The sequence below is a fragment of the Amaranthus tricolor genome, chromosome 2 (genome assembly GCF_026212465.1).
Source record: "Amaranthus tricolor cultivar Red isolate AtriRed21 chromosome 2, ASM2621246v1, whole genome shotgun sequence".
NCBI classification, from domain to species: Eukaryota; Viridiplantae; Streptophyta; class Magnoliopsida; order Caryophyllales; family Amaranthaceae; genus Amaranthus; species Amaranthus tricolor.
In genome coordinates this window covers 6,526,016-6,550,280 of record NC_080048.1, presented here as the reverse complement: position 1 = coordinate 6,550,280, position 24,265 = coordinate 6,526,016, and the positions used below count along the sequence as shown (strand labels likewise).

Below are 24,265 nucleotides of genomic sequence, written 5' to 3'. Positions count from 1 at the left end.
TGGATTATATAGCTACTAAATAATCACAAGAACAAGGTGATTATATATAATTAACTCGTGTAATGGTAGAAGGATTATGGCATTTTGCTAGAAATACATTTCATGATTTTTATAATCTTTAATCATGCAATAAGTTGGTATTTTAGTTGAAACAGTTAAGCAACAAATTGTAACAACAATGATCATGCTTTCTATCATGGCCACATTATTAGAGAGGTGCAAAAAATTTCATAAAATTAATGATGTTTTATTCCCTTCACTATTCATGATTAACAACTAATTATTTGTATTCATTGGACCTTTAATTTGAAAATACTACTTCCTCCGTTCTTTTTTGATCTTCCACATTATTATAACGGGTAGTTTCAAAAGTTTTTCCACTTTAGAATACTTTCTATTTTTAGAAAGTTTTTATCCCACTTTTACCACTTAAAACCCCCCCTTTTCTTTTAATGTACCCATTTTCTTTTATTTATAATTATTTTCTCTCTCATACTTTCAATACAATCATTACTTCACACTACTATTTAATTAAAATAATACACACTACAACCTCATACTTCCAATACAATCATTAATTCACACTACTATTTAATTAAAATAATACCCACTACAACCCAAAGATTCTATTTTCCTTAATATGTGTGAAAAACCCAAAGTGAAAGATCAAAAAAGAACGGAGGAAGTATTTAGTTATGGATCTACAAATTATCTACTATGTATTAATGTTAGTTACTATGTATTAATAATGTTAATAAAACAAGAAAATCCCTTCCTAGTTGATATTTTATTTATATAGGATAAGATAAGGGAAGAGAAGGACTATATGAGAATTAAATACAGAACCTTACTTAAAAAGTGACACTTATTTTTCAAATAAGACAAGATTTAATCATCACTGCCTAAAATTTATTTGGCTAAAAAAACATTTTTACAAAGGCTTACATAAAATAATTAGGTTAATTATTAGCAAACAATGCAAATAATGAGTGTTGTTTTCCGGAGTATGTACATTGATGAAATTGATATCATGATAGATACCAAAATATTCATAAATTAATGAAACATCACTGATAGAAGGTTCTTTCAAAGCAATAACGAATTGATGTGGTTACCACCAAATCTAGGACTATATTAATTGTTTCTTTCCTTATGATAAGTTCCAATTGCATCCAATTTGCTTGAATCATTCTCTCAACAAAAACTTAAATCGAAACCAAACATTAATATTAACCTAAAATTTCATATACTACAAAAATTCAAAAATTTATTAGGTGACATCATTTTGTGATGTTGATATGACAAATTTCGGCATAATATCTCATTTTAAGGTTTTGTTCTTCTTAGATTAATTTTATATGGTTGGAGTCGTAGGATTTTATTTCGGATAGGTATCATTCAATTGGTGGATTTCAAATCGATTACTTTTCAAATTGATTGGATTTGGGCCTTAATTTTCGAGTAAGAGTTTATTAAGGAAAAGTGATTAGAGTGTAAATCAGTTGGTAATTTTATCGATTGCCTAAGACTAATGGGAACATAATTATTATTTGTTGCCACTTACTTTTCAAATCGATTTTCTAATAATGTCAGGTTTCGGAAATATTTTGTGTCAGTCTGTCAGATATGACTTAGTTTAGTTACTATCATATTTGGATAATTTCGATTAGAACCTATATGTAGGTTACAATATTAAACCTACAGTTCCGATTCTACTTTCACAATTTCGGTTATCGCAAAATTTGATTCATATGGTTTGGTTATCCACAATAATAACATGGAGTATTTTCCATCAAACAACTTTTACTTTAACTTAAAATGTAACAAATCTTGAAATATAAACTTAATTTTTTATGGATGGCGAATTAAGTCAAAAACTTAATTTTTTATGGGTGGCCAATTAAGTCAAAAAAATGGAGGTATATTGATTAGCTAAAAGAAGAACACGAATCTTAGCAAGTAGAGTACTAAATATAAAAAAGGAAATTAGTTTATTAAAGACGGATGCAAAGAATCATGTGGGTGCATCAGCTTAAGTAGAACTTTGGGATGGAGGAAGCGTGGGGATTCAAAAGGTTTAAATGAATATACGTCTTAAATTATACTCCCTCCTATTCTATCTATTAATTTCATTTATTTTTTTCACTATTTACTTATCATTCTTAATTTGTATTTTATTCGTAGTCTATAAGTTAAAACATAATCATGTAAAATCTTGTTTAATTTGTCTCAATACAAAAATCATTCATATCAATTTTTTATAATTTTTAATTAAGAATAATTAGAGATATTAAATGTTAAAATGTTGCCTCGACAAGTGTGAAAATCTAAATGAGACTAATGAGTTGAATAGAAGGTAATATCTGTTTTCATCTGATCTGTACTATTGTCTACTGTCTACTTTCTACTTCTATATTTCCTTTGTTTCATATTACTTACTACATAATCAGATCAGACACTATTTGTTTACCATACTTAATTTGTCATTAATTTTTAATCTATAAGCTAATTAAAATATAGTGAAGTTTGAATTTTGTTTGATTTATCTCAATGCAAAAATTATTAATATCAAAATTTGATAATTTTTTATTATACATAATCAAATATATTAAAGATTAAATTAACACATTAAATTGCGTAAAAAGTCAAAAATTACAAATATTTTAAAACAGAAGAAGTACATTTAAATCTATAGGTTCTTCACGTGCTGCCTTCTCTACTCTAAGACTTAAAGTACACTTAGTTAGGAGTAGTCTTTTCATCTACCCATATTTATTTTCATTTTGTTATGTTTTTTTAAACTTTTCCTTTAAGCAAAATTGAAGGTGTTTATTTGTGTTATTGAGTCGATTTTAAATTGTTATTTTTTCAAATTGAGTTCGATTACTGTTGTAAATGGGCTATGACAATAGGGAATAAACAAGCACAAAAACAAAGTGCAAAGAAAGCAAGAAAAATAGAGCACCAAACAACAATGGCAAACACACAAGAAATATGAGGTATCTATGGATACCTCCCCTCAAAACAAATATCTTATCATTAATATACTCAAGCCCTAATAAGTTTTTTAGGGCCTATTTATACTAAAAGACTTAACCCTAAAAGCTAATTCAAAGATTAAAGGGATGAAAATCTAGTGCAGCAAAACAGAGACTCAAAGCCGAGTCGGCTGCACCAAAAAAACTTGAAAGCCGAGTCGGCGTTTTGTGCTGGAAAATCGTAGCAACTTCAGACGGTTGCGATTTCTTGCTCGATTATTGGAATTGGACATATAATATACCTTTAGTAAGCTCTTGAAGTCTAGTTTCCAATTCCGCGAACTTTGTATTAATACGATCTTCCTATCAAAAGTTATGATCAAAAGCGTAGGCATGTATCAAATTTCACCTCAAAACTTTTGCATTAGAAACACTCTTCTACCCTTTTGCTCATTTTCTTCGTAGAACATCTTCAACCGAGCTAAATTCCCCTTAGTAAACTCTGTCATCATTAAAACCATAAGAATTATGCTTAAAACAATCAAAATCACTTAAAATCAACACGAATAACCAAAATGAGTAATACAACATAAATCTTCAAAATATGCACGAAATTACTAGCAACGACCATCATTAAGGAGTATAAAATGATATAAATAAGTGCAAATAAATGCACTTATCATTTAGCAAGACGTTAACTTGTATATAAACTTGTTGGACTATTTCTCCTATTGCCATATAATTTTGAAAAGAAATTGCATTAGGTTAGTGTGTAATCAACTAAGCTCGTATATTCATCAATAAGGATCTTTAAACTTGATTTAAAAAATAAAGGGATTTGTAATTGTATAATCGTTTAACTTTAACACTAAATCAACTATTCTAATATATTATGGTATCATTTAGCAGGGGATGACAATGGGTCAGAGTTGGATCATATTATACATGCTTTGAATTTGCTCTGAATAAAAGTTGGTCTGTTTTTCACCTCCGCCTCTGACTCGTGTTTTATGTCTTCCGACTTGTTAGGATAGATTCTCGAACCATTGGTGGAGTCAGATTATGTCATCTTTAATTTGTACAATAATTTCTATAAGGTCAATGATGAGTCTTATGTGTACTTATAACTTAAATATCTCGTCAATCTGACTACACATTCAATAATGTTTGAATAGTCATCGATCAATATTTTATTTATATGTTTGGATAGATTTAGCATAATTACTAATGGACGATCAATCCTTTCGATCATTAGTTAAAATTGTTTATTTGATTAATCTAACTTTCTTTTATGATTAATATTTGTAATACTTGGATCCAACTTCATCAACTATGAGCCTATGATCTACTTTATATTCGATTGATGAGACTTGGTAAAATCTTATAATACAAAAAATCGCATAATATAAGCACATTATATATCTCTATCAATATTTAAAAAAATTACATAAACTAAAATATACACTTAAATATTATGACAAAGTCAACATTGGAATCAAGTTGGAGTTGGAGTAAGGTCGGAGTCGGATTCGAGTTGAAATATCGGATTTTTTTTAAGATTTATCTCCAATCTTATCTCGATCAAGAGTTGGATTATATCATCGGATTCCAAGTCAAGTCGGATTAATGTGGGATTCGGATTTATGTGTCTTGCATATATATACCACATTAAGAATGTGCTTGTGTCCTTTTGATGAGAATACCCAATAACAGACTTGGTCTTCAATAATGAATATACCTAATAGTCCATTAACAATGTGCTTGTGTTGTGATTACCCGATAGCAATTAACAAACATCCCACGTTTTCTATGGGTTGTGACTGAAAATCTATGACTATTGGATATTATTTCTTATAGGATTTCTTGTGACTAATGGTTCGCTCTTTCCTAATAATGAGATGTAAGGTTATTAGGATCGGGATTCTATTTAAGATCGTTGAAGGGACAAGATCGAAATCGGTGGAATTGGGTCGTAGGATCGTGTGATCCTACAAATATGCATTAATGTGCATTGGATTAGTGATTATCAATTATATTTGTTCTCTTTTTAAGTTTTTAAGGTGTAAGTAAAAACTTATTTGACTTCATCTATTAAGTTTTGAAAAAAAATTCTTTGATTAATTATTTTAAACTACAAATCAAGAAAAACATGAATTTTATAAAGGTATTAATATAATTATTTTAAATATATATTTATATGTAAGTGAAATTTGTTTTATATGAAAATATATTACGATTGAAACTACCATGCAGGATCGAATCATCGGTTCGTAGGATCGTGGAATCTTGTTATGATCCTACCACCTAAATTCTTGAGCTAAGTAGGATCGCACAATTTTACTACATTAAGATCCTAACTACGATCCAGATCAATCGCATATTTTAAGATCGTAAGATTGTAGAATCGTAAATCAGAATCAGAATTCTGATAACTATGATGAGATATATAAATTGCATTTTTAGTTGATTGTTTAGAACAAATTGTCAATATTTGAACTAAATTAGGAAAATGTATTTTTTAATTGTTATTAGAGTCTATTAATAATGTTTATTATAGAGAGTTAAGTCTTACCTCAGTAAAGGGGCAAGTATCATATTCTCCGGTAATTTCGAGAGTCAGGTCTTGCCTCGGCAAGGAGGCAAGTATTTCTAATTAATCATTATCTGATCATTATGGCTAAATATGAAATATAGGGTATTCTCCTCAAATTATTATAAATTACTTCACTTTTATACATTACTTTTTCTCTTGCAATTTAAATAAATATATATAGTCATACCAATTACCTTTGTTCATAGAATAAACAATTTCTCTTATAATTTAAATAACACATCCTTATTTTAGAAACTTGCTTACCACATAGGCAACTCTATAAATCTAATCATTACACAAATGTCTTTAATTCAGTCATAATGTTTACTAAAATTACCAAAGTTTTTTTATGGTTGGATCATCATCATTTTGATGGATTCCCTTTACCAAATTGTGGGCACACTTAGGCTATTAATGTTGGTACATAATTAACTTCCTATCAAAATCAAAGGCCACATATATGTCGTTTGGATCGAGAACTCATGAGCGTGCCTAAGATGCCACTAATAATAATATGTATAAATGAACATAGAAAAAATATTAAGATGACGCAGGTTTCAATTAAATCAAAAGTTTAAGATGATGGATGAAATATGGTATGTGTTATATATTATATTATGCCTTTACCCATGATAGTTCTTTTAATTAGAAGTGTGAAATCAATATAAATTCAATTTACATTTGACGCTAAATATCCTATTTGAAATGAAAGGGGTGGATGAGATTCATAGTCACAATATTTTTCATATTTACTAACACTTTGTCAAGAAAACAACTCAACCAAATGCTTCGGAATAAATCCAAAATAAAATCAAATGATATTAAGTATTTTTTTCCAAAAATAATACTAACGCTTAAACCTGAAACAATGCTGTAACACGTCAATATTAGCTAGTACACTTTTTAGTATATTTAGAGATATGTATAACTTGTTAATTGCTGTCAATTAACATTGAAAAAGGCTGTATTTACCTTTACAAATGTTTAAATTGATAGTTGAAGTTATATGATATTAATTAGCTTTAATTTCAATCCCAAATTAAAGATGGTTGTTTTTCACCAATATAGAAAAGTATAGGCCCAACTTACACTTGTTTTCTAGGGTAATTAGGCGTGTAAATGAGTCAGCATGGGACACTTAACAGAAAAACCAACCTTTCCATATTAAAAGGTATTCCTACATAAAGAGATGATCTTAACCAAAAATTGTTTAGACCATGCCTTAGTTAGTTGTACTTTGAATGTCAAATTTTATGACTTCTCACCAACCAAGGAAACATATTGAGCTTTATATTCACCCTTATTTCCTTTTCATTTGTGATCGATCTTTAATTCCTTACCAACCCTTTATGATTCTAGTAATTCATCTTGTAGCACACATTATTGAATGTACTACACCTTTTTTTCTAACTTTTAAGAATTAAACTTAATTAAACTTTATTAATATATTATTTTTTATTTCTTATTCCTCTTATGTAAGAGCTCCTTTTAAAAAACAGCTATTAGAAAACAAAGAATAATATAAAAGTAATAATAAATTGAGAAAATAGAAACATAATATAGTAATACATCACTAGAGACATACAATAGAGTAACTTTGTCCCATCCCTAGTAATCGAAGGAATTAAATGTCCTTTGATCAAATATAACTACAAAGTAGAAAAAGATAAATTATAGAGATAAAATATTTAATTATGTTCAAGGTCATAGTAATATAATAGAAATCAACTTTAATTTGTATACTTATAAGATTAGTTTACTGTTAATTTATACACTTTTATTAACAAAAATATGAATTTAAAATATAAAATGCTTATGTGTTGTAAAGTTGTGAAGGATGTAAGGGGTAAAAATATATGTATAGTGTTTGAACAAAAAAATAAAATCTACTATTAATCATGTTTTCTCCATCTATCGAATTGTTCACCACCCATAAGAAGAATTATTCCCAACATATGAACTTTTATAATTAGTGGTATTTAAAATCTTCAGGATGTTTAGAACCTAATTGAAATAATACTAAATTTCATCAGATTGAGACTCGGTAACTCCTAAAATAGAATTAAAACAAGAAATTTTCAATAAGAGAGCAAAATCTAATTATTAAGTCGCAAAATACTCATGCACTCAAATTTAACAACACACATCAATCAAATAATAAACCTAACTGAATAATCACAATTCCATCGCTTTTCACAAAAGCATAAGCAAAGAACAAATATTTTCAATGCTCAAGAAAAATAAAAAAAAATCAAACAAAAAAAATAAATCAAATTAACTAAACAATTGTAAAGAAGAAATCGAAGAAATAAAGAATAAATTGAGGAAGAAGGGATTTCAATTCCACAATCAATTAACAGATTAAAACTTCCATAAATAAAGACCAAATCAAAATCCTAGAATGATCAATCACCAACGAAAAAATGATAATAGAAGAAAAAATTAGTTGACTATAAAAAAAGTATATTCTCAAGCAGATATATTAATCAGATAAAAATAGGTATCCTCAAGCAGATAAAAAATAAGGCGTAGATCGCAAAGGAAAAAAGTAAAAACTGAAAAGAATGGGATAAGAGAAATGATGAACAAAAAAAAGAGATAAATAGAATGATGAATAGGGAAAACACTATTCATTTTTGTCGAAATAAATAGTGTTACACCCTTACCCATATTTTTTAATAAAGGGATAATCAAGTCATGTGAGGTCACGCTTATAAATATAATATTAATCGGATAAATTTGCACCATAGAACATAAGATGGGTTTTGGATTTATGATGGGAGTTTTATGAAATTGATTATGTGTTTTGAGTGAGAAATAAAATACATATTAATTCCACATAAATATTACATGCACTAATTAATTAATTGTATGTAACATTTGAAGAAGACTTCTTGATCATGTGTTTATGAGATGTCTAACTTTAATAATGTTCTCCATACACAATACATGGTACCATAAAAGTAATAAGAAAGGAGTTTATTATTCCATACTAATAAATATGGTGATTCAGCCGATACATGTGAACTACAAGTATAGAGATGACCATTTACATTCTTTAAATCTCCTTATGCCGTTAATTATTATTTGGTTTTATCTACATGTAAATCATACATCAAGTGTATGAAATTCTGATAATTAATTCATACTCCCTCCTATTCACCTTAAGAGTCTCATTTGACTTTTCATTGATTTTAAGGAGAGTCCAATAGATTGCTATTATTTTCTAACTTCGGACATGGATAAAATGACATAGGATTCAAGCTGGAAAAGCATTACTTGGACATGGGTGGAATAATATTTCACCATGTGAATTGTTGTACCAAACTAGCTTTTGTTTTGATTTTTAAACCTTTTTTTTACCTACCTAGTATCTAAATAACCGATTAGTTTAGTGAAGTAAAAGAATCTAATTATTTCCTTTTATTTTTTTTAATAATACCTGAATTATTATTAAAGAGTCATACGACATTTTTATTAGAGATACAAATTAGCAAGTACATAATAACTTTAACTAAATATGACTTAAAATTAACAAAATTACGATCGTTGTATATGAGATCTGATAATTCTGAATATTTTTTTCTACATCATTGTATGATACAACTTTGTACGAAAGGATCTTTCGATATGTTGTAGTTTTGAGATAGAATTAAATTTGATGTTGTTGATGATAATTGCAATTTTGGTATCTACTGTATTATTACATTAATCACTACCAACAAATTAACTAGAGACCAAAATTTATAACCCCAAACTCTCATGAAAAGTTAAATAACCAAAAGATTGATAATAAATCCAAACCACATAGAAAAGATAGGGAGGGGGCCCACTTGTAATTATTTCCTTTTATGTTACAACATCATGTTCTTTAATTTTTTTACTATCAAGTATCAACATCTAATAATGGGTAATTTTCATTATAAAAGTGACCATACAAATGGAATCATCTTTGCTGATAGACTTGTATCAATACCTAATTACCTACAAATATTGTTTTTGTAAGACAAGTTGAATGAAATTAGAGTAGGTCACTACCGTAATATAATTATAAATTATACTCCCTCTTCGTTTTACTTATCCATTTGGTTATTTAGTACTATTCATCAATTACTCTTATTATGTGATTTGTACTTAATTTATAAGTTACAACATAGTCGTGTGAGATCTTGTTTTATTCGTCTTGTTGTAATTTTTATTAATATCAATTTTTTATAATGTTTACTCAAGCACAATTAGAAATATTTAAGATTGAAAACGTGCATCGGCAAATGTGTCAAAACTAAATGGGAAAAATAAATAGAATAGGAGGGAGTATATAGCAAGTCTTGGATATCATCGTCCCATGTAAATAGCTCATTTCTCTAAATAATTATTTTAAAATTGTAAATAATTATTTTAAGATCAGAAGTAATTACTTTTAGCCTAAAAAACTTTACAAAAATTAAGTAACCACATTAAAATTATATATAATTCTTGATAATAAGTATATATTAAACCAATCCAGTAAAAGTAATCTCACCATTGACTTGACATTTGCGAATATTTGTACAAATTATGTTTACACACATTTTTATATGAAACGGTCTCACCGTAAGATGTATCTCATACTTATGTCAAATAGCCTAATAGTAAAAAATTTTAATTTATAAACTTTTTATTTTAAAACCGTGCCAATGTAAAACGATATCATACAAGCTAATTAAGTTAAGCTACTAGTAACTTTTAGTTTTAATCTCTTATCTATGTATAGGGAGTATCTTATGCCGCCCTAAAATTCCCCTTTTTATCCACAATGCTAGTATTTTTATACTCTGATTTCTGACAGCCATCAATTTGTAGCAAATGGAGTCAAAACCTAGCCAAAGTGGGAAATACAACTTCGAGGAGAATACACAAACCACCTTTTGTTGGATTCAACTTGACCACTTGTACGTTAAGAATTATGTGTTAGCTTGTTCAAGACTTTTTCTCTTATATTTATGATATAATAGAGGATCTGATTATTACTATTTATAAAAATAAATAATTTTTTTTCCTTGTATTTAGAAATTTTCTAATTTATCCTCAAACAAAAAAAATTAAAAAGTTAAAAACAAAAAAGAACTTGTATATTGGTTAATTTCCTATTTTTTGACTGCTATTTTATAAAACTATGTTCAATGTACAATAGTATTTTCAAATTGAGAATCAATGGTTATAGATTTTCTCATTCATGCTTATAATAAAGTTTAATTTTCACCTTTTATAAAAAATATAAGTTTCTCTATCCTCTTACTTGTGGGGAATTTCTAGCTCGATCAGTCCAACTCTGATCAAAAAGAACTTTTAAATTGAGTTTAATTTAAACAAAATTAGAAGTATAGTGAAAAGACCACAACATGATTAAAAAAATTCAATTCAAAAAAAGGGAAAATTTGCAAAGAAACACCTTATAAAATCAGTTTTTTTGTAAACAAACACCTTTTAAAATTTTTTTTGTAAAAAAACACCTTTTAAGAGACTTTTTATTAAAAAAAACACCTTAAATCAGTTTCCAGTGACTTTTGTCAACTTTCAGGCGTTGACTATGCTATATCAGGTGCATAATACGCGAGTGATTGCAAACTCAGGGAAGTATAATGATACACAATACTTCGTGAGTTTCTACTGCTTCTTCCTCAACTTCATTTCCTTCCCTCCACATTTCCCTTCACTTTCTACTCTTCTCTTGTCTGATTGTGGTCGTCCATTCACTGCTTCTCCAGCCTGTCACTTTGTCTGGTTTCTCATTTGTCACCATTGTAGATTGTGATCGAAGATTCATAGCGCTTTTACTTCCTCTCAACTGTAAAAGGTAAGGTTTTTTTCCCCCTTAAAGTTACTGTCTTTTCATTTCTTTAATTGGATTTAGTGGCAATGTTACTCTCGAACCGTATGCTTTTTGGTGTCATTTGCATTGTTAATTGAATTGTTTATTGAATTGTTAATTGATATGCATTAGTATATTGTATTTGTAGAGTTATAAAGTTAGGGTTTGTAATTGGTAATTGCGCAGATGAGGACAAAAAACCCTTTATTTAATCCTTCAACTGGAATCAAAACCATTTTCAACCTAAAAATATGGCATGAGGGACGGTTTATTATTAAGAAGAAAACGAGGTTGTATGATGATGGGTGCCTTGATATCATAGTGGGTTGTTCTGAAATTAATTATTTTGGTATTGTACAATCAGTTAGGAAGGTGATTGAGAGGAAAAATGCTCAGTTTACAGTATATTATAGGTGTAAAGGGCGGAGCTTGATGAATGGTTTAATTGAATTTACACCCAACACACCTTTAGTTGATGTATTGGCAACGAAAGATGAGAATAATTTCATTACTGTATTTGTTGAGTATTATCAGAGTATATTTGTTGTGGGATCTTATGTTGCTGGTGGTGGAGGTGAGGAGGATAATGATCATGATGGATTTAAGGAGGATAATGATGATGATGGATGTCAAGACAATTTTGAATATGAAGATGCTGGAAAGAATATGGATTGGGCTGGGCCTAAGGTATTAGAAGGTTGCCAAAGTACTTTTGTTGGCCCAGAAGTTAAGTTAGACCACAATAAAATGGGATATAAAAGCAAAAATCCTTAGTCCAAAAAAGCATAAAAACTAGCAGCCTTGAAGAGAAAAACAAAGGCTTCTGTTCAACAACTAACCATTGAACAACCAGAACCCCAGGTTGAACCAGAGGATGATTTATTCTATGATGGAGCGGCAAATGAAGATAGACCAGTAGGTGGGGATTTATTTTCAGAGGGTGTCACCAAGAACTTGGACAGTAGGGTTGAGAAGGGCCTGCAACAGCACAAGTTCCCTCAACTGATTGTTGGGGATGAACAGGTTCAAGTCAGAGAAGATGATGATTTGAATGAAGACTCAGAGGAGGAAGGCAGTGGAGCAGATTCAAATGAGGATAAGGTGGATGAGGGACCAGTTTTCAACCCTAAGGTTGACTTTAAAAAAAATGTGGAGTTGAAGAAGGGAATCAGATTTGAAACTATGGAGGATCTTAGGAAGGCAATTAGGCACCATGCTATTATGAACAGGTATGATTACTATTTCTTGCATAACACTAGAAGAAGAGTTAGTGTTTACTGTAAACATAGATGCAAGTGCCCTTTGAAGTATGGTAGGTATATAGAATGCATATGTGATGAGCAGAAGTGTTTATTTAGAATTCATTGTAGAAAATTGAAATTGGAGGAAACTTGGCAGATTAAAAGTATGACCAGTGAACATAGTTGTGGATTTCATAGTGCAAACCCCAAAGTTACATCTGAATTTCTTGCTGAAAGATATTTAGACCATTTTAGGGATGACCCCAATTTGAAGCTCAAATACTTCATGAAGTTGATTCTTAAGGACATTGGGGTAAGTGTGAAGTATTACAAGGCCTATTATGCCAAGGTCATTGCTCTTCACATGATTCATGGTAGTGCATTAGAGCAATACCAAAGGGTTTGGGACTATGCCGCTGCAGTTAGGAAATACCTAGTAAGTTCATCTGCTTTTGTTGTTGTGAGTGATATAGAAAGGCCCCCAACTACATTCCAAAGAATGTACATCTGTTTGCAGCCTTGTAAGGAGGGGTTTATACAAGGTTGTAGGCACATAATTGGTGTTGATGGTTGCCACTTGAAGGGGCAATGGCCAGGAGTTTGTTTGGTAGCAGTTGGTAAAGATGGGAATAATAACCTATTTCCCATAGCATGGGCTGTTGTAGTAGTTGAAAATAAAGAAAGTTGGGCATGGTTTCTTGATCTGTTGAGCAAAGATCTTGGTAGTGTTACTGAACACATCACTTGGGTCCATGAAAATGAGCAGCTCACCTTCATGTCTGATAGGCAAAAGGTACAATAAATTTCCTCTATTTTTCCCCTTTTTTGTTCTATTTTTTAACACAATTTCATGTTTTCTATGCAATACTATAAAACAGGGACTTTTGGATGCATTCTCCAAAGTAGTACCTAATGCAGATGTAAGGTATTGTTGCAGACATATATAGGCCAACTTCAAACTCAATTTTCCAGGAGCCGCTTTTAAATCTTTGTTTTGGCAGGCAGCAAGGGCAGGCTCCAAGGCAATGTTAAAAACTCTACTCTTGATTTGGTATATATTAATCCATAACAATGTATTAATCCTACTTAAATAATGCAGGACAAATTCAAAGACCACATGCAAGCCATTAAAATGTTGTCCGTTGATGCTTTCAAGTATTTGGACAACATCCCTGTTCAAAGGTGGAGTAGGCATGCCTTCAACCCCAAGAGCAAGTCAGCCATGCTGTTGAACAATTGTTGTGAGTCATTTAATTCTGTTTTAAAGGAGTGCAGAAACAAACCAATATTGAGCATGATGGAGTGGATAAGAAGATATGTCATGGCAAGGGCTTTCAACAAAAGGGAGGGAGTTAGGAATTATCAAGGGTCAATCATGCCAGCTGCTTTGAAGGTGCTCAAAACTGCCCAAGAGATGGCCAAGAATTGCTTTGAGACAATTTATGACATTGACTTGTTTGAGGTGGATCATGATGGAGATAGATGGGTGGTTGACTTGAAAAAGCATTCATGTGGTTGTTTCAGGTGGGATTTGACAGAAATCCCTTGTTGTCATGCATTCAAATGCATCATGGCATTCAGGGGCAATCCTGAATTGTATGTGCACAAGGCATACAGTAAGGACATGTATACCTTAGCATATGCACCTATTTTCCAACCAATGCCTGGAATGAAGCAATGGGATTCTATAGACCATCCCAAACCTAACCCCCCTGGTCTTAGAAAGCTCCCTGGCAGACCATCACAAAAAAAAAGAATCAAAGAGAAGGGTGAGGGGGAAGCTGAACATGAACCTCCAGTGCTGAGAAAGAGGAAGCTGAATGCATGCAGTAACTGTGGAGGTCTAGGCCACAATAAGAGCAAGTGCAAGAACCCACCTGCACTCCCTAAACCTCCAGCAAAAAGAGGAAGGCCAATGGCTGATGGTGTTCCAAAACAAGCAATACAAAAGAAAAGGGGAGGTATGAGCCAATGTCAAGAAGAGGTCAACACCAACTCTTCACAACCACTAGAAGCATCTCAAACATCTCACACATGAATGTAATAGCTTTGATGTTAGTTTGTGAAAAATTATTAGTGTTTATTAGTTTGTCGATGACTTTAGTATCTCTGATGTTATTTTGTGAACACATGAATGGATTATTAGTATTTATTAGTAAAGTCAACGCTATGTATGACTTGAGGATGTAGCTAATGAACCTTATGTAGTTTTATGTTATGGATGATATGCATTATGAAATTTGGTTCAATAATTCAACTGTACATTATGAAATGGAGGCAAACACAAAAATAACCAACCAAACTAGTCCATAATCTTAAATAGAGTTCCTAAAAATAAAACAACCAAAAAAACCAAAAATTGAGCCAACCAAACTAGTCCATAATCTTAAATAGAGTTCCTAAAAATAAAACAACCAAAAAAGCCAAAAATTGAGCTTTGCTGCACTTTTTGGCCAGCTTCAACCTCCCAACATGCCCACCGTCAAATCCATCACCAGCAACCTTTGCAGCAGCCTTCGCAACCTCTGATCCGAACTCAGCAACAAGACATGATTTCTCATACTCCGACCTACTCAACCGACTCCTCAGCACATTCACTTCATTCCTTAGTTCCTTCGTCGCCTCCACCAACTCATAAATTGTAACCCTTTGCCACTCTACTTGATCAGCATCAATCCACCTGAAGAACGAGCAACCCCTTCTTCCACTTTCAATGTCATATAATTTACAAGCCATGAACCTATGACCAGGATTTTTGGGGGTCCAAGACCTCATCATCGCAATTTGCATCCCACAGTAGCATCTAGTAGGTTGTGAGTTCCCAATGGCACGAGAAGAACCACTAGAAGAAGACATACTACACCAAACAAAAAAAACAGAGCAACATTGTAAACAGAACATCAAAGCATCAAATTTTCAAAAAAAATGGAGAAAACTTCTACAACAACGCACATTCCTTCAGAATTTCAGATGAAAACCCTAAAAATTGAACTTTAGAAGCACAGAGAGAGAAAGAGAAGAGGTGATGAAAGTTAGGAGTGATTTGAAATGGGAGTTGAGGGTGTAAATGGAGTATTTATTAAAGTTGAAATGGAAGCAGCGTGGATTTACAATCACGCGCACGTATTTGGAGCTCAAATGGCATAGTCAACGCCTGAAAGTTGACAAAAGTCACCGGAAACTGATTTAAGGTGCTTTTTTTAATAAAAAGTCTCTTAAAAGGTGTTTTTTTACAAAAAAAAATTTTAAAATGTGTTTTTTTTACAAAAAACTAATTTTATAAGGTGTTTCTTTGCAAATTATTCTCAAAAAAATTATCCAGTTAAAAAAAATAAGTTTAATTCTAATCTGATATTAAAATTAAACTAAATAAAAAAAAAAATTCGGCTTAGAAATTTTTCAGATCCAATCAGACCGTTTGAATTATCAGATCGGACTGGACCAAACCATTCAACAATAGTCTGATTACAGTTTTTATTTTTTTAATTAATATATGTGTTTATGCAAATATTTCGATCCTACAATCACCAAATATAATAATCTATAATAGTTGATTGTACCAACATCATTCAAACATATATTACTATAAAAATAACTATATCTTGAAATATTTAGGTAATGACCTAATTTTTATAAAAAAAAAACTATGGTTTTCCGATCATAGTAAAGTTTGCGGTTTGGTTTGGTCAGAAAAAATTTGATACCACACCAAAAACCATTATGTTTTTGTAAAAAATCGGACCAAATTATTTAGACCGTAGACCAGACAAAATACAAAAACAACGATTTGGTTTATAGTTTTGACCAAATTTTGTAGACCATAGTATACTTACGGATGTTCATAGGTTAAACCCTACTGAATCTGCCGCAGACCCCCAGCCCCTCTATTTTTGAAGTCTAGGTCTAATTTTTTGAGACTTACTAGATCCAAGTCTATTTTTGGGTCATTAGATCAAAACCCAAACCTAAAATTGTCTCAAGATCTATTGATGACATAGACCCGCTAGACCATCTCAGATTCGTCTAACCTGTTCTAGGCTCGACCTATTATACAATTCAAAAAAATCAATTTTAAACATATTTATATATATATATATATATATATATATATATATATATATATATATATATATATATATATATATATATATATATATATATATATATATATATATATATATATATATATATATATATATATATATATATTTGTCTACTTTATTTTAAATGAAAGGACTGATCATTTGAAATTCTGATTGATATAGTAATATTTGTGAAATATATGTATATTTTCAAAAATATATAAATGCTACAATATGATTCTATTGAATAAACCATACAATATAAATTTTTGAAAATATCTATATTCCAAATATATATATATATATATATATATATATATATATATATATATATATATATATATATATATATATATATATATATATATATATATATATATATATATATATATATATATTAATTTAATCATAAATAATAAACTTATTATTTATGTAAAACACTATATGAGTTGAACGAAATTATGGTAAACAGCTATTTTCGAATATATTTGCAAAATAATCGACTAAATATTTTTTTTGAATATTTGCGAACTATGAATAGCTTGCCCAAATGGATTTAATTATTTTCTAAGTAAACTATTCTTATCGAATTATATATTAGCTTAATAGTACAACAACAAAAAAAAATTCTAAAAACACATTTAATCTTTAATGCCACCTAATTTATATTAACTTGTCAAATAATAGCATTTGGAAAACCTCTAAAGACACATCATTTAGAATTTTCTAATAAAATTAGCTTTCCATTACTACGGTAGGCTTGTTTGGTCAAAGATAGAGCATCTATGCATAATAGTTTACACAAATTTCAAATGAGATGGTTTTACGATTAGATTTTTCTATTGGGTTGACTCATAATAAAAAAATTTTAAGAAATATTATAATAGCAAAGGGCGACGAGCTAGGATCAACCCCAGTCGTCACCCAACACAAAAACCAAAAAGGAGACGTTAGACTTCAAGGGTGACGATATTATCCCATCACCTCTCCTTCGCCATGTTTTAGAAAACACCTGATGATAATTCAACCATTATTCTTGACGATGACTTTTAAATTGTCGCCTTTCACCGTCGCCTTTTATATATTTATTTATAGTGACATTCATAACATTCAAACTAACTGCTTAAATATATGATTCATCCACGCACCATTGTCACAATTTTTTCTATATTGGAGATTTATAACCTTTTCAACTATATTGGCCAAAGTTTAAAATAAAAAAAAAGAAACATTTTGTAATAAACAAACTCTGATTTATAAGAAACTAAATCTTTGTCCTAGGTTTATTATAGGACAGTTGTAAAGGTTATACATAATTCAAATTCCTCATATTTGTTCAGGAGAATATTGTCATTTTCTAAAATCATTATGTACATACAAGAACAAATTATAGAAGTAGGAATACCAATAATAATCAATGATAATTTGCTTCTTAAATGTATAGCAGTTAGCACAAGGCATCTTCTAGGGAAATAAAAGTAACCCTTGGATCCTTAAATGATCTAGAAAGACAATTTATTTATTATTTTTAATAATATAAAGCAATTAAATTATGGAATTTAATGCCATCAACCATACGATCAATCCATAATTTCCTAGAAAGACATATTATTCATATTTCTGTTTTTTAGCCGGTTTTAAAATTGTAGTTGTTCCTTACTCTTATTATAATTAGTACTCTACTACAACATGATATTCAAGTTGCAAAATCCACATTTCAAGAAGGGTGTGAAGGGGACCTAAGAAAAAAATTTTAAGGCTGCTACTTTTTACAAAATATGTAGCAAAATGTCCAAATAAAAGTCATGTATAGACTCGATCCACACTATTTTATTATGAATATACGTAATAATAGAAAAATATTTTTCAACAATAAAATATACTTGACTGTACTTATCTATAAAAATACTTATTATTTAAATAATTTTTAAGGTTAATATCTATTAAAATACTGTTGACCAAATCTATACAAAATGCAAAATATACTTCTTAATGATGATGATAAAAGAAGTAGCAAAAGCCAACATTTATTCATGAAATGAGTGCCAAATAAAAGATTTGAAGATCATTTCCTGCAGCCGAGGAACCTTACAGAATGGAATGTTATGGTCATGAGCTAGCTAGCTACCAATTACTCCAAAAAAAAGAAATACTATTAAGAAGTAATAACGAAAAAGGCTACACCACCAAGTAAAGCAAGAAACATCCATGGACCACACAATTTTTTTTTTTTGCTTTAAGAACATGCAATATAATACTGCCTCCTATTAAGTGTAAGTGTCCTATTTTTTAGCATATTTACTTATTACTTTTAATTTATATTTTACTCTTAATTTATAAGTTAAAACATAGTCGTGTGGGATTTTATTTGATTCGTCTCAATATAAGGATTATTAATATCAACTTTTTATAATTTTTAATTAAGAATAATTTGAGATATTAAAGGTTAAAATATTATCTCGGTAAATGTGAAAAGTCAATTGGGACAATTGGACTGAATAGGAGGGAGTATAAGATCTTGCACAATATATGATTTTCATGAGTGATTAAGTTTGAGTCTGTCTGTGTCATGGTTATTAGATTAAATTTTTGATTAGTTATATTTTGTCTAATATGTAACACAGAATTTAGAATGATAATTGATGACAATCAATTTGATTTATTATATATACAGACAAAAATGTTCGACCAATTTTATATTAGTATCATGAATTCTTTATAGAATTAATAATAGAGATGTCATAATTTGATGGATCGGAAACATGAAATATGAAGAACATGGATTGTTTGTAATGTAGCTTGGAGTTGATTTTCCAACTAAAAATTAGCATCTTTGACTTAAATCATTTGATGTATCATGTATGTGCACAAGAATTGGCAAATTATGGGATGGGAAAAGGCAGAGTTATAAATTTGTTCACTTCACAACAAAGTCTTGGGCCTTTTAAATGATGGGAATTGGAAATGGAATATACATCAGCTGGAAAATGGAATTTTTAGGGTTCCTAATTCATGAAGTAGGTAGAAGTGTTCAAAATAAATCTGATGATCTGATATTTATCTGACTCTATAGCCGAATCTGATTTGACCCGACATCAATCAACATAAACACAAGACCTAATTTTTAACTAACTTAAAATATCTAATCCGAAATAGATCTGATAACCCGAATGAACACCTCTAGCTAGAACTATGTAAACATCAATATTTTTTTCGAACTAAAAAGTTGTCTTGTTGTATCAACTATATTATGGTGTTTACATGGTAATAGCTTCCATACTTTCATTATATAAAGGATGTCTCTTAACAAAATGGGTTGCCATACTTTAACTTGTCATAATAACAAACTGTGTAGGGCTGGGGATAATAAAATAATCATGAATGTTTTTTCACAAGTGAAATAGCAATAGATTCGATTCGATTTAACTAAAAATTTGAATTGGTGTGGTTGAGGCTTCTATATACATTGTATATTAGCTATCATGTCCTTTTACATAAGAGTCGTTTATGCTAAAAGTAGGGATGCAACATTAAACTCCCTTATAATTAACGTTAATAATTTCACTTCAAAAGAAGAATTAAAATTTAAACTTCTGACTTGGGCTTCTAATCATATGTCGAGAAACCAATTCAATTAAAGCAAATAATTTTTTTCGTGATATCAAACGTCTTGGTTGCAAAACCATAAAAACTAAGCACATCTCGAGCTGTTCAAAAGTGACCCGACTCGAAAATTCGAACCGAAACTAAAAGTAAACCGACCCGAAAATGTGTTCCTTTTTTTGGTTTATCGAACCGACAGTACCCGAACCGGTTGACAACCGAAAATGGGAAAGCTGTAACCGATTTTTGTAACCGACACATAACCGTTAACCGAGATTACCCGAACCTAACAATGACCGACCCGAATCATGCTCGAAACCGAATTCTATTCGGCTAAAAACGACTTAACCCGAACGAATTTTAGATCGAACTGCTGTAAACCTGAACCAATTTTTAACATAGAAGTATGATAGACTCATATTTACTCATCTTATTTGTTAATCTAATAAAGTGTTAGATATTTTAATACATTAAATTTTATAATTACATGGTTTCCTATATTTAGAGTTAATAATCAATGGTCAATGTTTATTTAACTACTTTTAATCGAATTAGATGAATATTGATAAAACTTTATAATTTTAAATTTCGGTCAAACAAGTAAAAGTAACAAAGTAATAATGATTACTAATTGGTTTGCATTTTAACTATTTTGCTTTAAATAAAGGGAATATTGTCATCAATTAAAAATTGACTAACAACTTAATTTGATATTGATTCGATCAATAGTAATTAGTAATACGTAGCTGAATTTTGCTTTAAAAAAAAACTCGAACCCGATCTGTACCCGACAAAACCGAACCAGTTAGTAATCGATGACAACCCGAGACCGATTGACACTCGACACGAACTTCAACTGACACCAACTGATGCTAACCCGATAGCTTGAATAACCGATCTCCAACTGAACCGTGACTAACCGACTCGACCCGAGTGTGACCCGTTGTAACACACAGCCGAACAATAACCGATCCAAAATGCAACCGAACCGAATGACACCCATCCAAAACCGACCCGATCACCCGAATGAACACCTCTGAGCACATCCATGAAAAGTTGTACCATATTTTCTACAAACAATAGTTTTTTGAGTAGTGAATTGTTGCAAGTTCAAAAAATTACAAAGGGTCGAAATAAAAGTTAAATTTGAAATTATGAAAAATAAACAAATTTAAATGAGTAAATTTGAGAAAAATATTATAATTCCTTGTATCAAATTAGTTGATAAATATTTGGTTATAGACTGTCACAATTAATTGCAACATTTATTTTTGTAGCCAACTTTCAAATATTAAATCTTAATATAATTTATCCAATTCTACTTTAATACATTTACACTATGTATTTAATAAATATTTCCATATATTAGGGCAATTAAACCATCAGATCTAAGTTTATTTTCCATTTATAAAATCCTATTGTATAAGAGCAACTACAAATTTTGGTCAAAAAAGTCACCAAACTAAATGATTGATTCATTAATAAAGAGTCATACGACATTTACATAAGAGATAAAAATTAGCAAATACATACCAAATATAATTCAAAATTCACAAAACTACAATCGTTGTGTATGAGATCTGACAATTCTGAATATCCTTTTTCACATTGTTGTTTGATACAACCTTTTACGAGGGAGTGTTTCGATCTGTTCTAGTCTTGAGATTAAATTGAATTTGATGTAGTTGATGGTAATTGCAATTTGAATATTTGCAACATTAGCGCATTAATTTCTGCCAACAAATCAACTTGAAACCAAAATTCATAACCTTAAACTCTCACAAGGAAAGAGAACAAAATCCAATATATGGATAAAATAGATAGAACAAAAAATTACAAAGCTTGATACATACTTTTTTTATATTATCAATTAATTATTTTAGAATTAAACATATAACTATTTTGAATATATAAAAAGAGTCCACTTCTGGTATATATAATTATGAAAAAATAATATAAAATGGTATTTCACACAATTATCCCATAGTTTTTTACCACAATTGGTCGGGATGCATAGTTTTGTTAACTTTTTATTCTAAAATTTTATTTTGGTGGTCAAAACAACCACCATTATAATTGATCTAGGACGCTACTAATTTATAAGGGAGCATTACATCAGAAATATTAGATGATTTTGTGCAGTTGGAATAATTTATGACATTATTTTCTAGTAATACTGATAAAAGCTCCTTACTGGATAACTATGGTCTGTGACAGCCTATAAGGGAGCATTACATAAATGATTTTGTGACAGCCTAAGCGCATTTAGATGGTCAAATTTTCAAACTCATATATCACTTTGTATACTTTCTCTTTTTAAAATTATTTTGTTGAAACAAACTTCATTTGATTCAGAAAATGCAATATAGTTATATGATCAATATGAACTTTGTTGTGTTGTTTAGTGTTTAGTGCATGAATGCATTTGAGAGTAAAGAGAAAAAGTTTAGAAGCAGAATATTATTAATGATCTGAATGTCATTCTTGATTTACAGGAGGAGGAGAAGCAATCTATTTATACAACAAGATTGATAGCTAATTCCAGCTATACAAGTTTGTTGCAAGTCGTAACAAACATAACCAAATAATAACAAACTAACTAACTAACTGCTAGATTAGCTAACTAACTGTTCTAGGTAGAGCATTCTGTTTTTGAGGTCTATGATAACCAATACCCCCCTTCAAGCTAGGGTTGGTACTTGGTAGTGTCTACCAAGCCTAGATTGGACAATAGGTGTTTGAAATGAGGAGATGGTAAGGCCTTAGTGAAGAGATCAGCAAGTTGTGACTTAGTGGGGAGGTAAGTCAACTGAATTAATCCTTCCAAAACCTTGTCTCTCGTGAAATGGCAATCAACCTTAATGTGTTTTGTTCTATCATGAAAGACTAGATTCTTGGCAATGTATATGGCTGACTGATTATCACAATGCAGAGTTATAGGTTTTAAATCAGAGACACATAATTCCTCAAGCAATCTTACTAACCAAGTCAGTTCACTTGCTGCAGATGCCATAGCTCTATATTCAGATTCAGAGGAAGATCTTGAATCAATTGTCTGTTTCTTGCTTTTCCATGAGATCGGAGATTGGCCTAGTAGAACCAGATATCCTGTGCCTGATCTCCTAGTATTTGGGCATGCAGCCTAATCTGCATCTGAGTAGGCTTGTAATGTGAGTTTAGAAGTTCCATTGAGAAGTATACCCTGATTCAGTGTACCATAAACATATTGTAGGACATGCTTTAGAGCAACAAGATGTGGTGCTCGAGGTTGCTGCATAAACTGACTTAGTGTTTGTATAGCAAAGCTTAAATTTGGTCTTGTGTTTGTAAGGAAATTGAGTTTGCCAATTAGTGATCTATAGTGAGCAGAGTCTGATATAGATTCCCCTTCATCATTATGTAATTTGAGGTTAATAGGTAAAGGTGTAGGTGAAGTTTTATGTAGCTCAAAGCCACTAAAGGCAAGAAGCTCTTTTGCAAATTTGCTTGGGATAAAACAAAACCTTTATTTGTATTGGTTACTTCTATGCCAACGAAGTAATGGAGGGGGCCTGAATCCTTAATCTGAAAATAGAATGTAGATGTTCCTTTAGAGTTGTTATGGAACTTGAATGATTACCTGTGAGCACAATATCATTTACATACACAGCAACAATAGTGACTTGATTCTCTGATCTTTTGATGAATAGGGAATAATCTGACTTAGATTGAACAAAACCCTGAGATTGCAGTTTAGTCACAAGCTTTGCAAACCATTGCTTAGATGCTTGTTTCAGACCATATATTGATTTCTTTAACCTGCAGACTTTGTGTTCAGGATTAGGTATGCCTTTAGGCATCTGCATATATACTTCCTCATGTAAGTCCCCATGTAAAAAGGCATTGTCCACATCCAATTGATAAATAGGCCAATGGTT

The 24,265-nt window shown here is 30.4% G+C and overlaps 1 protein-coding gene across 1 annotated transcript; it reads right to left on the bottom strand.

The window, feature by feature from the left end:
• Window positions 1-15,036: 15,036 nt before the first annotated feature.
• On the bottom strand, window positions 15,037-23,361 carry LOC130805454 (uncharacterized). The gene is made up of 2 exons (XM_057670227.1): window positions 23,048-23,361; window positions 15,037-15,520 (listed from the first exon to the last, which is right to left on the bottom strand). Exons 1-2 carry the CDS (start codon window positions 23,359-23,361, stop codon window positions 15,037-15,039), a joined length of 798 nt encoding a protein of 265 aa, XP_057526210.1.
• Between the last annotated feature and the right edge of the window lie 904 nt (window positions 23,362-24,265).

Excerpts from the sequence above, each read along its gene's own strand:
- LOC130805454 (XM_057670227.1), bottom strand. The coding sequence starts at position 23,361 with ATGGCATCTGCAGCAAGTGAACTGACTTGGTTAGTAAGATTGCTTGAG. Across the intron at positions 15,521-23,047 it reads GGCTTGGTAGACACTACCAA|TATGTCTTCTTCTAGTGGTT; the intron begins GTACCAACCCTA and ends TGTTTGGTGTAG.